Source organism: Coregonus clupeaformis, chromosome 37 (genome assembly GCF_020615455.1).
Source record: "Coregonus clupeaformis isolate EN_2021a chromosome 37, ASM2061545v1, whole genome shotgun sequence".
Classification (NCBI taxonomy): Eukaryota; Metazoa; Chordata; class Actinopteri; order Salmoniformes; family Salmonidae; genus Coregonus; species Coregonus clupeaformis.
This window is the reverse complement of record NC_059228.1, coordinates 8,088,891-8,103,785: the sequence shown is the minus strand read 5'-3', so window position 1 is coordinate 8,103,785 and position 14,895 is coordinate 8,088,891. Positions and strand designations below refer to the sequence as shown.

The 14,895-nt window shown below is 44.3% G+C and overlaps 1 protein-coding gene across 2 annotated transcripts in view; it reads left to right on the top strand.

The window, feature by feature from the left end:
- The window catches only part of LOC121553762 (TATA-binding protein-associated factor 172-like), a 61,755-nt gene that overhangs the window by 23,830 nt on the left and 23,030 nt on the right, over nt 1-14,895 (top strand). For both annotated transcript variants that reach the window (XM_045211523.1, XM_041867139.2), the window contains exons 13-19: nt 2,119-2,243; nt 2,585-2,705; nt 3,007-3,111; nt 5,284-5,433; nt 5,655-5,800; nt 12,811-12,985; nt 13,247-13,450. In XM_045211523.1, coding sequence (XP_045067458.1) covers nt 2,119-2,243; nt 2,585-2,705; nt 3,007-3,111; nt 5,284-5,433; nt 5,655-5,800; nt 12,811-12,985; nt 13,247-13,450 — 1,026 coding nt within the window. The remainder of the gene's footprint in view (nt 1-2,118; nt 2,244-2,584; nt 2,706-3,006; nt 3,112-5,283; nt 5,434-5,654; nt 5,801-12,810; nt 12,986-13,246; nt 13,451-14,895) is intronic.

Below are 14,895 nucleotides of genomic sequence, written 5' to 3'. Positions count from 1 at the left end.
CGTGGATGGGTATTCCAGCATGACAATGACCCAAAACATACGGCCAAGGCAACAAAGGAGTGGCTCAAGAAGAAGCACATTAAGGTCCTGGAGTGGCCTAGCCAGTCTCCAGACCTTAATCCCATAGAAAATCTGTGGAGGGAGCTGAAGGTTCGAGTTGCCAAACGTCACCCTCGAAACCTTAATGACTTGGAGAAGATCTGCAAAGAGGAGTGGGACAAAATCCCTCCTGAGATGTGTGCAAACCTGGTGGCCAACTACAAGAAACGTCTGTCCTCTGTGATTGCCAACAAGGGTTTTGCCACCAAGTACTAAGTCATGTTTTGCAGAGGGGTCAAACACTTATTTCCCTCATTTAAAATGCAAGTCAATTTATAACATTTTTGACATGCGTTTGTCTGGATTTTTTTGTAATTCTGTCTCTCACTGTTCAAATAAACCTACCATTAAAATTATAGACTGATCATTTCTTTGTCAATGGGCAAACGTACAAAATCAGCAGGGGATCAAATACTTTTTTCCCTCACTGTACACTCAATTAGTATTTGGTAGCATTGCTTTTTCAGTTCTGCCCACACATTTTCTATAGGATTGAGGTCAGGGCTTTGTGATGACCACTCCAATACCTTGACTTTGTTGTCCTTAATCCATTTTGCCACAAGTTTGGAAGTATGCTTGGGGTCATTGTCCATTTGGAAGACCCATTTGCAACCAAGCTTTAACTTCCTGACTGTCTTGAGAAGTTGCTTCAATATATCCACATCATTTTCCTTCGTCATGATGCCATCTATTTTGTGAAGTGCACCAGTCCCTCCTGCCGCAAAGCACCCCCACAGCATGATGATGCCACCCCGTGCTTCAAGGTTGGGATGGTGTTCTTCAGCTGGCAAGCCTTCCCCTTTTCCCTCCAAACATAACGAAGTTCATTATGGCCAAGCAGTTCTATTTTGTTTCATCAGACCAGAGGACGTTTCTCCAAAAAGTACGATCTTTGTCCCCATGTGCCGTTGCAAACCGTAGTCTGGCTTTTTTAATGGCGTTTTTGGAGCAGTGGCTTCTTCCTTGCTGAGCGGCCTTTCAGGTTATGTCGATATAGGTCTTGTTTTACTGTGGAAATAGATACTTTTGTACCTGTTTCCTCCAGCATCTTCACAAGGTCCTTTGCTGTTGTTCTGGGATTGATTTGCACTTTTCGCACCAAAGTACATTAATCTCTAGGAGACAGAACGCGTCTCCTTCCTGAGCGGTATGACGGCTGCGTGGTCACATGGTGTTTATACTTGCGTACTATTGTTTGTACAGATGAACGTGGTACCTTCAGGCATTTGGAAATTGCTCCCAAGGATGAACCAGACTTGTGGAGGTCTACAATTCTTTTTCTGAGGTCTTGGCTGATTTTCTTTTGATTTTCCCATGATGTCAAGCAAAGAGGCACTGAGTTTGAAGGTAGGTCTTGAAATACATCCACAGGTACACCTCCAATTGACTCAAATGATGTCAATTAGCGTATCAGAAGCTTCTAAAGCCATGACATTTTCTGGAATTTTCCAAGCTGTTTAAAGGCACAGTCAACTTCTGACCCACTGTAATTGTGATACAATTGTTGGAAAAATTACTTGTCATGCACAAATTAGATGTCCTAACCGACTTGACAAAACTATAGTTTGTTAAAAAGACATTTGTGGAGTGGTTGAAAAACTGTGTGTATACTGAGATCAGGTGGACTTGAACTAATTATGTGACTTCTGAAGGTAATTGATTGCACCAGATCTTATTTAGTGGCTTCGTAGCAAAGGGGGTGAATACATATGTACGCACCACTTTTCCGTTATACATTTTTTCATTGCACTTCACGAATTTGGACTATTTTGTGTATGTCTGTTACATGAAATCCAAATAAAAATCCATTTAAATTACAGGTTGTAATGCAACAAAATAGACAAAACGCCAAGGGGGGTGAATACTTTTGCAAGGCACTGTATGCAATAAGAAACACTCATTTTTGTTTTCCCAGGTTGAGTTTATTTGCTCTGTTTTATTCAGTGCTGTGTGAACCATAGCAGTTGTCTCTGCAGTCATGATCTACATAAAACAGTTTTTTTTCTCTGTATTGTTCAGGTCCCGTTCATAGTGAACTCCCTGTGGGACGCTCTCCTGGAGCTGGATGACCTGACTGCCTCCACCAACAGCATCATGACCCTACTGTCCTCTCTGCTCACTTACCCCCAAGTCCGACAGTGCAGGTGAGTGACTCCTCTCCTGTCTGTACAGATAACCTCTCCCACTTCATCATGTACTTGAAGGAACATTCCGATGAAGATCTACAGTTAGAAAAAGTTTTGCTAACAATTGTTGTGGTAAAGAGCAGATGTCTTGTAAAGTCAATGGTGTTTTATATGGCTGAGAAACGTTCAAACAAGTACGTTTTTTTTTGTTGTGGTTATTTTGTTTTAAGTACAACAAGGTGTAGATTTGTTGTTTTTAGTTCCCTTTGTCAATGAAACGTCTAGTGTGCTTTGCATGTACTGAGGACAACTTTTGCAAGGGTTGACAGGCCTAACAATGCTCTCTTTTGTCCCTCCAGCATGCAGCAGTCCCTAACGGTCCTCGTCCCTCGGGTCTGGCCATTCCTTAGACACACCATATCATCAGTCAGACGGGCCGCACTAGAGACCCTTTTCACCCTACTATCCAAAGCTGACCAGGTGGGTTTTAAAAGAAAACTATGTCAATGGCCCAATCCTAAATAGACCCCTATGCACTAGTGTAGATCTGAGAGGTTTTGATAGGTGTAAGCATTAAGGTAATAGCTCTGCCTTGCCCCTTGATGGGCTAGGTGGAGGTTTAACCATATTGCTTATACCAATCGAATCCTCTCAGGTCAACAACACACGTGGGGCGTTAGGGTCTTGGAGTCGATTTTGAGATTGGGCCAATTTTTGGAATGCTAATGTATGAGTACAACTCTTCGTTTTCATAACTGAAGTCTGTTTTGTGTTGTTCCAGAGCTGTGCATTATGGCTCAACCAGGTCCTGCAAGACATGCTCCGACACATCTTCCAGTCCTGCATCTTGGAGAGCAATCAGGAGATCCTGGACCTCATCCAAAAGGTTTGAGACACACACCACACTAGACAGGTTTCCATTGACCCAGGTTTATTAGACAAAAGCAATTTTGCAAAGAAAGATTGATGTGTAATAGAAACGGCAGATGTAGTAGACGTTTTCTAAAGATCAATAAACATTGAATCCTATTTGCCAGCAGTATACCACCATGCATCCCACTGCTGTCTTGCCTCTGAAGCTAAACAGGGTTGGTCCCTCGATGGGAGATCAGATGCTGTTGGAAGGCCAGTAGGAGGCACTCTTTCCTCTGGTCCCCCTAAAATAAATTTTAGCAAAAAAAGAAACGTCCACTCACTGTCAACTGCGTTTATTTTCAGCAAACTTAACATGTGTAAATATTTGTATGAACATAACAAGATTCAACAACTGAGACATAAACTGAACAAGTTCCACAGACATGTGACTAACAGAAATGGAATAATGTGTCCCTGAACAGAGGGGGGGGGGGGATCACCAGCTGCATTAGGTACTGCAGTGCATCTCCTCCTCATGTACTGCACCAGATTTGCCAGTTCATTTCTGGGGGAAATGGCCCTAGCCCTCACCCTCCGATCAAACAGGTCCCAGACGTGATCAATGGGATTGAGATCCGGGCTCTTCGCTGGCCATGGCAGAACACTGACATTCCTGTCTTGCAGGAAATCACGCACAGAACGAGCAGTATGGCTGGTGGCATTGTCATGCTGGAGGGTCATGTCAGGATGAGACTGCAGGAAGGGTACCACATGAGGGAGGAGGATGTCTTCCCTGTAACGTACAGCATTGCGATTGCCTGCAATGACAACAAGCTCAGTCCGATGATGCTGTGACACACTGCATCAGACCATGATGGACCCTCCACATCCAAATCAATCCCGCTCCAGAGTACAGGCCTCGGTGTAACCCTCATTCCTTCGACGATAAACGCGAATCCGACCATCACCCCTGGGTGAGACAAAACCGCTACTCGTCAGTGAAGAGCATTTTTTTGCCAGTCCTGTCTGGTCCAGCGACGGTGGGTTTGTGCCCATAGGCGACGTTGTTGCAGGTGATGTCTGGTGAGGACTTGCCTTACAACAGGCCTACAAGCCCTCAGTCCAGCCTCTCTCAGCCTATTGTGGACAGTCTGAGCACTGATGGAGGGATTGTGCATTCTTGGTGTAACTCGGGCAGTTGTTGTTGCCATCCTGTACCTCTCTCGAAGGTGTGATGTTCGGATGTACCGATCCTGTGCAGGTGTTGTTACATGTGGTCTGCCACTGCGAGGACGATCAGCTGTCAATCCTGTCTCCCTGTAGCACTGTCTTAGGGGTCTCACAGTACGGACACTGCAATTTATTGCCCTGGCCACATCTGCAGTCCTCATGCCTCCTTGCAGCATGCCTAAGGCACGTTCACGCAGATGAGCAGGGATCCTGGGCATCTTTCTTTTGGTGTTTTTCAGAGTCAGTAGAAAGGCCTCTTTTAGTGTCTTAAGTTTTCATATCTGTGACCTTAATTGCCTACCGTCTGCAAGCTGTTCGTGTCTTAACGACCGTTCCACAGGTGCATGTTCATTAATTGTTTATGGTTCATTGAACAAGCATGGGAAACAGTGTTTAAACCCTTTACAATGAAGATCTGTGAAGTTATTTGGATTTTTACTAATTATCTTTGAAAGACAGGGTTCATATCTATCTATATCCCAATGCCCCAGGGCAGTGATTGGGGACATTGCCCTGTGTAAGGTGCCGTCTTTAGGATGGGATGTTAAACACGTGTCCTGACTCTCTGTGGTCACTAAAGATCCCATGGCACTTATCGGAAGAGTAGGGGTGTTAACCCCAGTGTCCTGGCTAAATTCCCAATCTGGCCCTCATACCATCATGGCCACCTAATCATCCCCAGGTTCCAATTGTCTCGACAGGATTTTAGTATTTAGTAATATGACATTAGCCATGTTTCCATTAACTTGTCCAGTGATCTTTTTATTTATTTTTATTTTATTTTTGTAGACGTATAGAAAACTGATGCGACTATTGCCTGCTTGGGTGCATTTCCATTTAACGATCGTGTCGATAAAAACAGCGGGACGTAATGACGTCACAACATTTTTTAATAAACCAGGGAATTTATTGGAAGTTCCTGGGATTTTGCAACCGTAAATCCTGGCTGCTGTTTTTAATGAGTGTCTTGTAGGTGTGGACAGAGCTGCTGCGCCAGGCCCCTCAGCAGTACGTGGTGGCAGCCAGCTGTCCCTGGATGGGTGCCTGGCTCTGTCTGATGATGCAAGCCTCTCACATCCCCATAGACATCAACATGCTGCTGGAAGTCAAGTCTCGCTGCAAGGTGAGAGGATGGTTACTCATATTGTCTGGTATGATGATGTGAAATAGTCTAGGGCGCTGTTCATTAGGGCACACTGTAGACTTTCTGCAATGGAAAACAAAAGTGACTGTTCTTATTGGACAACCTCTGACGGTACCAGTCCGTTTTGGGCAACAACAACAAAAAATCACTGAACTTAACCCAGGTTTCTGATGCAGATGTTCTCTAATATCGTTTGACAGGAGAAGGCTGGTGGGAAGCCTCGCCAGGGAGCCTTGGTTCAGGTGAAGGAGACTGTTCAGGAGTACATCGCCGGCACAGAAACTGTGACCGAGGACCCAATGACGCGGGACTATGTGGTGACACGGGCTCGACTCATGGCCGCCAAGTTAGTCTCCCTGTTTCTATTTCTCCATCTAATTTTAATCCCTAGAGATATTTTAGAAAAATAACTAAATGGTAGAATTGGGACAAAAGGCAGCGGTTGGATCCTGAGAGACTAAAAGGGGGGGTGTATCAAATTAATCCTTAGGTTGGTAGGAACAAATCTAACCTATTGCTAATGTTATCTGATGATGTATGACTTCGATGTAAAACATTGAATGTCCACCGAGTGACTGTCTTTGTGCATCAAAAATATGTTGCCTGCTTACGTGCTGTAGGCATCCATTACACAGGGGGTTGACTACTATGGCACCTTGACAGTCTTGTAGCCAATGAGAAGCTTTCCAGGGATATGCAGTTGACCTGGGTGGGACAAAGCAAGGCCTAGAACCTTTTTATGCGTAATGCGAACTATTGCTACCTGGCTCAGACGAGACTCACTGAGCACGCTACATTACATTGTAAACAGATTTCATCGCTTTAATTTAATCGCTTTAGTATAAAAGATGGCTTCTCAATAAAAAAATGTAAAGGGAAAAACTATGAATATTGAACAGGAACCTAAAAAGAAAGCAACCATGAATAAGTATACCGACATAGAAGCTTTGAATAAAATACTGGAGTCGGATCGGGGAGCAATTTGGACAACGACGATTTCGACTCGGCCGACAAAGATTGGTTTCTGGAAGGATTGGATCCACTTTTAGATCTGTAAGTACATTTATTTTCATTCACTTTATATAGCTAATTTACTATATGTATTTCATTTTATAAGTTGTCTGCTTTTGTTGCTTTGGATTTAGTTTACATATGCCTATGTAACAAGTAATTTCAATGTTAGAAAATAACTACTTTGGAATTATGTGTTTCATATTAGTTTGCTGTTCTAAGTTTCATCCTTGTAACTTTGGAGAGGCCACTAAACTCTCATGGCCATTGTTTTTGTGGTTCTCACCTCTGCAAAGTGTTAGTTTGCATCGTGTGTGTGCTTCACACCGATGTGAGTCACTGTACAGGTAAAGTTTAGGCTTGGTGTTTTTACTTTACAGTAATGTTTTGTAGATTTAGTCAACTGTAATTCTGTGTGTCTTACAACAATATATCCCTTTATTTTATTCACCACAGAGTGGAGGATTTGGATGATGACGTTTGGGAGCCACCCCTCCCCAGCAATTTCGCCCCGCTGGTCTTCACCCCCCACTGCTATGTCAATCACCCCGTCTGATGGTTCTACATCCACTACTCCGCAAACACCCCACTCCTCTTCAACCACCCCCACTGCAGGCCCTGGCACCACTCCCCTCTCTGCCAGTTCATCTGGAGGTGCAGGGGCAGGGAGGAGATCTTGGCCTCTACAGAGGAGAGGCAGAGGCAGTGGAAGCAGCACAACAGAGGGAGATGAAACTGAGGACAGGTGGCATACGGTCCTTGAAGATGATGTGGAGCCAGAACAATTTAGGTTTAAACCAAAACGACCAGTCGGTCCTCTGTAGCTCAATTGGTAGAGCATGGCGCTTGTAACGCCAGGGTAGTGGGTTCGATCCCCAGGACCACCCATACGTTAAAAAGAATGTATGCACGCATGACTAAGTCGCTTTGGACAAAAGCGTCTTCTAAATTATATTATGAAACATACACCCGCTTACAGCTGTTTCAGCTCTACTTTACCACCTCTGTACTGGGAACACTAATTAGTCATACCAACAAGTATGGGGACAAGAAGCAGCAGGGGGGAAGGAAGATGTCCTGGAAACCTGTCACCATGGGTGACATGCTCAACTACATTTCCTTGGTGATTTACATGGGACTGGTAAAGGTATCAAGACTAGTTGACAACTGGAGCAAGTCCCCACTCTATCGGTTCAAGTTCCCCACCTCCATCATGAGTGAAAACCGATTCTTGGCTGTTAACCGTACTCTTCACGAGTGACCCACAAAAGGATCAGGAGAATGACCAGAAGAAGGGCACTGCAGGGTGTGATCGTCTTGCAAGAGTCAAGCCCCTTTTATCATGACATGGTAGAGGCATGCAAAACTTACTTCCAGCCTGCTCAAAGTCTATCTGTAGATGAGTGCATGGTTGCCTCATGCTTGAATTGGCTTGAAGCAATATATGAAAAATAAGCCGACCAAATGGGGCTACAAGCTCTTTGTGCTAGTCGTTTCAGCCTCTGCCTACACGTGGAACTTGTTCATCTATGAAGGCAAGGCGATCACACCCACTGGGAAGGGCCTTAGTTATAACACTGTCATGCAGTTGATGGACTTCCCCTTACTTGGCAGTGATTACAAGCTCTTTATGGACAATTTGTATACTAGTCCAATGCTTTTCATAGACCTCTTGAAAAAGACAATGGGGGCTTGTGGCACAATTCGTCCTAACAGAATGGGTTTCCCCAAGACCAAGGTAAACCACATGACAAAGACCGGAGAGAGGGGGACCATACGTTGGATCAGGACTAACAAGCTGCTTTTTGTGAAATGGAAGGACACTAGGGAAGTAATCATGCTCACAACACAGCATAAGGCATTCAATAACAACCATGTCTCAAGGAGGGTGAAAAATGCCAATGGGGGTGAGGAAGAATGTCCCAGTTTCTGTGAAGGACTACAATGCCAGCATAGGGGGTGTTGACCTATCTGATGCTCTGATAGGCTACTACCAGGTCCTCCACAAGACCAGGAAGTGGTATAAGACTTTGTTTTACCACTTTGTGGACATTGCTACAGTAAATGCTTTCATTCTCCACAAGCAGATGGCCAAAGCAAAAGGTCAAACCCCTCTCTCCCAGTTGGCCTTCCGAGAGCAGCTGGCGTTGGAAATGGCTGAATTGGGGGACCAAAGCAACCTCACAACCATCACAAGACCCCCCACTCAAGGTGAGCGCCACTATCCAACACACATGCCAAAAGACAAAAGGAAGAACTGCAAGCATTACCCAAAACCCAGGGGGGAATAAAGGGTGAAATGCCGGTTCTTCTGTCCGAAATGCCAGTTCGCTTTTTGTTTACCTGGCAGAGAGGGACTGCTTCAAAGACTATCACGACATGCACAAGCTATGGTGAAAGTGAAATCTAATCATCTACACCTGGGATGTAAATGAAGACTAATGCCATTTGTAAATTGTTCAGCTTATTTCTATTTTTTCACCCTTTTTAGTGAAGGACACGTGTGTAACCAATTTTGTTTGATAAGACATACATAAAAAACTAGATAAAAATATATGTTGCTTTTATATTGTTTTTGGGAACAGTTCATTTGTATGTGGGACCAATACATTGGATATGCCTAGGCTAAACGTTCAGGCACTTTGGAGAGGTTGAAAAAACACTTGGATATCCCCTGTATGTCCCACGACACCACCACAATGTTTGAGAGAGGTTGGTGTTGTAGAAATTTAGTTTTTATAGTGAACAATCACTTTTAGGCACATCCAGTGTGCAAAAACAGTGCAATTACCACATTCTGACAATTTGGAGAGGTTGAAAGGACACTTGAATGTACCCTGATAACCCATAACAACACTACAATGTTTGTGAGGTTGATATGGTAGAAATTGTTTTTTATACTGAACAAATAGCATTTAGGGATTGCAAATATGTAATAGCACTGGAATTCACAGACATATGCCACTTTGGAGAGGTTTAGGAACACTAGGAAATGTCCCGTGACCACACTTGACACCACTTACTAAAACATCTGCCCATTTCTAGTTGTTAGGTCTATCAATCCCATTTTCCTGATATTGTTCACATGTTGTGGAAGCCATCTGAAGTGTTTCCAGCTCTAGTCGTCAATAATTCACTTATAAACTCAGCAAAAAAATAAACGTCCTCTCACTGTCAACTGCGTTTAACATAAGATTCAGCAACTGAGACACAAACTGAACAGGTGCCTCAGACATGTGACTAACAGAAATTGAATAATGTGTCCCTGAACAAAGGGGAGGGGAAGGGAGGGAGGGGTCAAAAGCTGCATTAAGTACTGCAGTGCATCTCCTCCTCATGGACTGCACCAGATTTGCCAGTTCTTGCTGTGAGATGTTACCCCACTCTTCCACCTAGGCACCTACAAGTTCCCAGACATTTCTGGGGGAATGGCCCTAGCCCTCACCCTCCGATCCAACAGGTCCTAGACGTGCTCAATGGGATTGAGATCCGGGCTCTTCGCTGGCCATGGCAGAACACTGACATTCCTGTCTTGCAGGAAATCACGCACAGAACGAGCAGTATGGCTGGTGGCATTGTCATGCTGGAGGGTCATGTCAAGATGAGCCTGCAGGAAGGGTACCACATGAGGGAGGAGGATGTCTTCTCTGTAACACACAGCGTTGAGATTGCCTGCAATGACAACAAGCTCAGTCCGATGATGCTGTGACACACCGCCCCAGACCATGACGGACCCTCCACCTCCAAATCAATCCCGCTCCAGAGTACAGGAGTACTCAGTGTAACGCTCATTCCTTCGACGATAAACGCGAATCCGACCATCACCCCTGGGTGAGACAAAACCGCGACTCGTCAGTGAAGAGCACTTTTTGCCAGTCATGTCTGGTCCAGCGACGGTGGGTTTGTGCCCATAGGCGACGTTGTTGCCGGTGATGTCTGGTAAGGACCTGCCTTACAACAGGCCTACAAGCCCTCAGTCCAGCCTCTCTCAGCTTATTGCGGACAGTCTGAGCACTGATGGAGGGATTGTGCATTCCTGGTGTAACTCGGGCAGTTGTTGTTGCCATCCTGTACCTGTCCCGCAGGTGTGATGTTCGGATGTACCGATCCTGTGCAGGTGTTATACGTGGTCTGCCACTGTGAGGACGATCAGCTGTCAGTCCTGTATCCTTGTAGCGCTGTCTTAGGCGTCTCACAGTACGAACATTGCAATTTATTGCCCTGGCCACATCTGCAGTCCTTATGTCTCCTTGCAGCATGCCTAAGGCACGTTCACGCAGATGAGCAGGGATCCTGGGCATCTTTCTTTTGGTGTTTTTCAGAGTCCGTAGAAAGGCCTCTTTAGTGTCCTAAGTTTTCATAACTGTGACCTTAATTGCCTACCGTCTGTAAGCTGTTAGTGTCTTAACGACCATTCCACAGGTGCATGTTCATTAATTGTTTATGGTTCATTGAACAAGCATGGGAAACAGTGTTTAAACCCTTTACAATGAAGATCTGTGAAGTTATTTGGATTATTACGAATTCTTTGGAAGACAGGGTCCTGAAAAAGGAACCTTTCTTTTTTTGCTGAATTTAGCTTGTCAATGAAAGATGACTTTCAAAATAAAACAAACGGTTATTTTGTGTGTGCTTGATCTTGTGTATTCTGAACTATGTATCCTATCTATCTTCTGATCATTTCCTCATCATCTCCCAGATGTCTTCTTTCCGAATATACCACGTTTTTTACCACCATGTAATTACACATGAATAGCAGTCATTTTTGGGTATGTCTATTTGGGCAGAAATCTACATTTTGCCATTACATTTAAGAGGCTTGAGCTGGCCACCCAGCCAAACTGAGCAATCAGGGGAGAAGGGCCTTGATCAGGGAGGTGACCAATAACCCAATGGTCACTGACAGAGCTCCAGAGTTCCTCTTGAGATGGGAGAACCTTCCAGAAGGACATCCATCTCTGCAGCACTCCACCAATCAGGCCTTTATGGTAGACTGGCCAGACGGACGCCACGCCTTTAGTAAAAGGCACATGACAGCTCGCTTGGAGTTTGCCAAAAGGCACCTAAAGGACTCAGACCATGAGAAACCACATTCTCTGGTCTGATGAAACCAAGATTGAACTATTTGGCCTGAATGCCAAGTGTCACGCCTGGAGGAAACCTGGCACCATCCCTACGGTGAAGCATGGTGGTGGCAGCATCATGTTGTGGGGATGTTTTTCAGCAGCAGGGACTGGGAGACTAGTCAGGATCGAGAGGAAAGATTAATGGAGCAAAGTACAGAAAGATCCTTGATGAAAACCTGCTCAGGACCTCAGACTGGGGCGATGGTTCACCTTCCAACAGGACAACGACCCTAAGCACACAATAAAACGTAGGAGTAGCTTCGGGACAAGTCTCTGAATGTCCTTGAGTGGCCCAGCCAGAGCCCGGACTTGAACCCAATCGAACATCTCTAGAGAGACCTGAAAATAGCTGTGCAGCAACGCTCCCCATCCAACCTGAGTGTGTGTGTGTGAGAGAATCTGCAGAGAAGAATGGGAGAAACTCCCCAAATTAATGTGTGCCAAGCTTGTAGCGTCATACCCAAGACGACTCGAGACTAATCGCTGCCAAAGGTGATTCAATAAAGGACTGAGTAAAAGGTCTGAATACTTATGTAAATGTGATATTTCAGTTTTACATTTTAAATAAATTTGCTAAAATTTCAAATAACCTGTTTTTGCTTTGTCATTATGGGGTATTATGTGTAGATTGATTGGGGGGGGGGGACAATTTAATCCCCATTTTCGAATAAGGCTTTAACGTGTGGAAAAAGTCAAGGAGTCTGTATACGTCCCGAATGCACGGTATGTTGATTGTGTTTTCCCTGGGATTTTATTGAACAACACTGTTCCTAAAGCTAATCTGAGTGACTCAAACATTTATAACAAAATCAATGGGGGCCCCATGCCATGACAAGTTCTCCCTGATTGTCTGGTTTTTATTTTGGTGATTGTTAGTTCTCAAAGATGTTATTAAAAAAATGTATAGCTTTTCTACATACTTGATATCAGGCTTTATTAATTTAAGTGTACACTGAAAACGTTTTACTATCATGATAAATTATTCAAAAAGACAATTTTAAATCATATTATTTGGAGAGTGGTGGCAATGATTTAGCAGCGGCTGCGATAAACGTTTCACACATCCCAGCGTGTTTTCCTCATTGAACTAACCAGTATGAAACTTGTTTTCTTGACAAAAGAAGGCAAGGGAAAAAATAAACACTATGGTGGAATTGTGACAAATCCAGTTACAACATTTGCATAAATTATGAACCTGTAAAATATTTTTCTACTTCAGACTGTTGGGGGCCCTGTGTAGGTGCATTTGCGACCCGCAGCTCAACTCGTCCTCCCAGGACATCCGGCCGGCTGAGTCTCTGGGCCAGTTGTTGCTCTTCCACCTCAACTCCAAGTCTGCCCTGCAGCGCATCGCTGTGGCCCTGGTCCTCTGTGAGTGGGCCGCCGTGCAGAAGGTAAGGCCCCAGTCTCTTTCGTTCGTCAGATTGTTTTGTTTGTTCACCACAATTCTGTCAGGATTTATTTTAGAGCGGCTTTTATGGCCGGGATTCAAACAAACACAAACTACCTGTGCAGGGCGATTTTACTTAAAATTTCTGCTTGAGCCGACGTCCAAGGTGGACTGTAGATAGCCAACATGATATCAGCAAACTGTAGTTTCATTGAATCCCGGCCAATGTCAAATGAAACCTTGCCTCCTCCCTCTCTCGCCCCAGGAGTGTCAGGTGGTGTCAGCCATGGTCCAGCCTCGCCTGTTAGCCATCCTGTCAGAGCAGCTGTACTATGATGAGATCGCCATTCCCTTCACACGCATGCAGAACGAGTGTAAGCAGCTCATCGCCCTGCTGGCCGACGCTCAGATCGACGTGCGCGACCGCCTCAACTGCAGCGTGTTCACTATCGACCAGGCCAACGAACTGGTGAGGACGACACTGACACTGTATCTGTGTAGCATCCCTATGAGATGAAATGGCAGCCAAATCAATGACATTGTGGATTTAAATTGTCTATTTGTCAGAACAGTCATTTTTCTGCTCGTGCCAGTTCAGACCGCGTTTCTTTATTGCCTGTTCCGGGATTCGATTCGTCGATCCTCCGGCTACAGGTCCGCCTCTCTAACCTCTGAGCCACCTGCTGGCCACTTTCCATCTCCATGGTTCAGTCTAAGCTCAGTGGGGATCAAGTTACTATAACTTATAATATTCGACATGTTTGATTTTACAGAACATAACTGGGGCACCTTATGCTCTCATTTCGCAAAGTTAGATTACTATAGTGCTTTGTGCTGTCTCTGTGGTGTGTTCGCTTGTCTGGGAAGAAGGCCCTGTGCCCGTCTGCCACGGAAACATAGGGGTGTGCTGAGACTTGTAGTGTACTAATATTGACTCTCTCTGGTCCTCTTCAACTGTCACTGTTCCTATGCTGGGAGAAAAAAACAATCCTAGTTTAGGATGCTTATACTAAGAGTACTAGTCCCGTGTTTTTACCACGTTAGTTAAGTCTTCATAGATTCATAACATACATTCTCAACACAGATTAAATGCAGCATTTAGCAGAATACATTTTGAGCTCTCTGAAGTCATTACTCATGTTTATGATTCAATATTTAATGTTCTCCAGGGATTGCATTAGGTTTCAGAAACCTGCATTTTCTAAACGTTAATGCTACTAAACATTCGGGAGAATATAGCTTCGTTTTCCTCAGAGGACAACAGAAGTGCTACGCTATTTGGTTAGCAGCCACGCATAAGTAAATTAGCTAACAATGAAAGAGCACGGTATCTTTTGCATAGACGATGCATGACCATCAGCGTCATTTCCTAATGTTTTGCTTGAAGTTAATCTTGCATTTTAACTTGCTAAAACCACCGGAGAAAAGTCAACGTCAGTCAGAGCAATGTCTGCTGATCAAGAGCACATTTCTGAATGCAGGAATTTTATTGGTTTGAAGACTAGCAAGATTTTTCATTCGAGTGGAAAAGTGCAACTGATGGACTGAAGCGAGCAGAAATAACAATGAGAACCATTTTTAGATTTACAAAATGCCTGCGTTAAAAAAACACAGCAATATATTATTTACTGTTTTATCTTATCTGCGTGAAAAACTCTGAATTCTGTGTTATTGGGACCTCTGGTTTTAATCTGTTATGTTGGAACATTGGTAATGGAATGATTGTTTTGTAAACGGATCCATTTGCCCTGAATCTGTCGTTCTCTATCGGTTCCATTTCCCTAAACTCCGAAATGGAATTCAACTATAGACCCTATTGAGGTTAATGGAGGCTAAACTCAATTGTATTGAACGATGACAAACCTAGGAATGTTATTACTCACCTTCTCCATCTTCTGCTATTCCCTCCATACA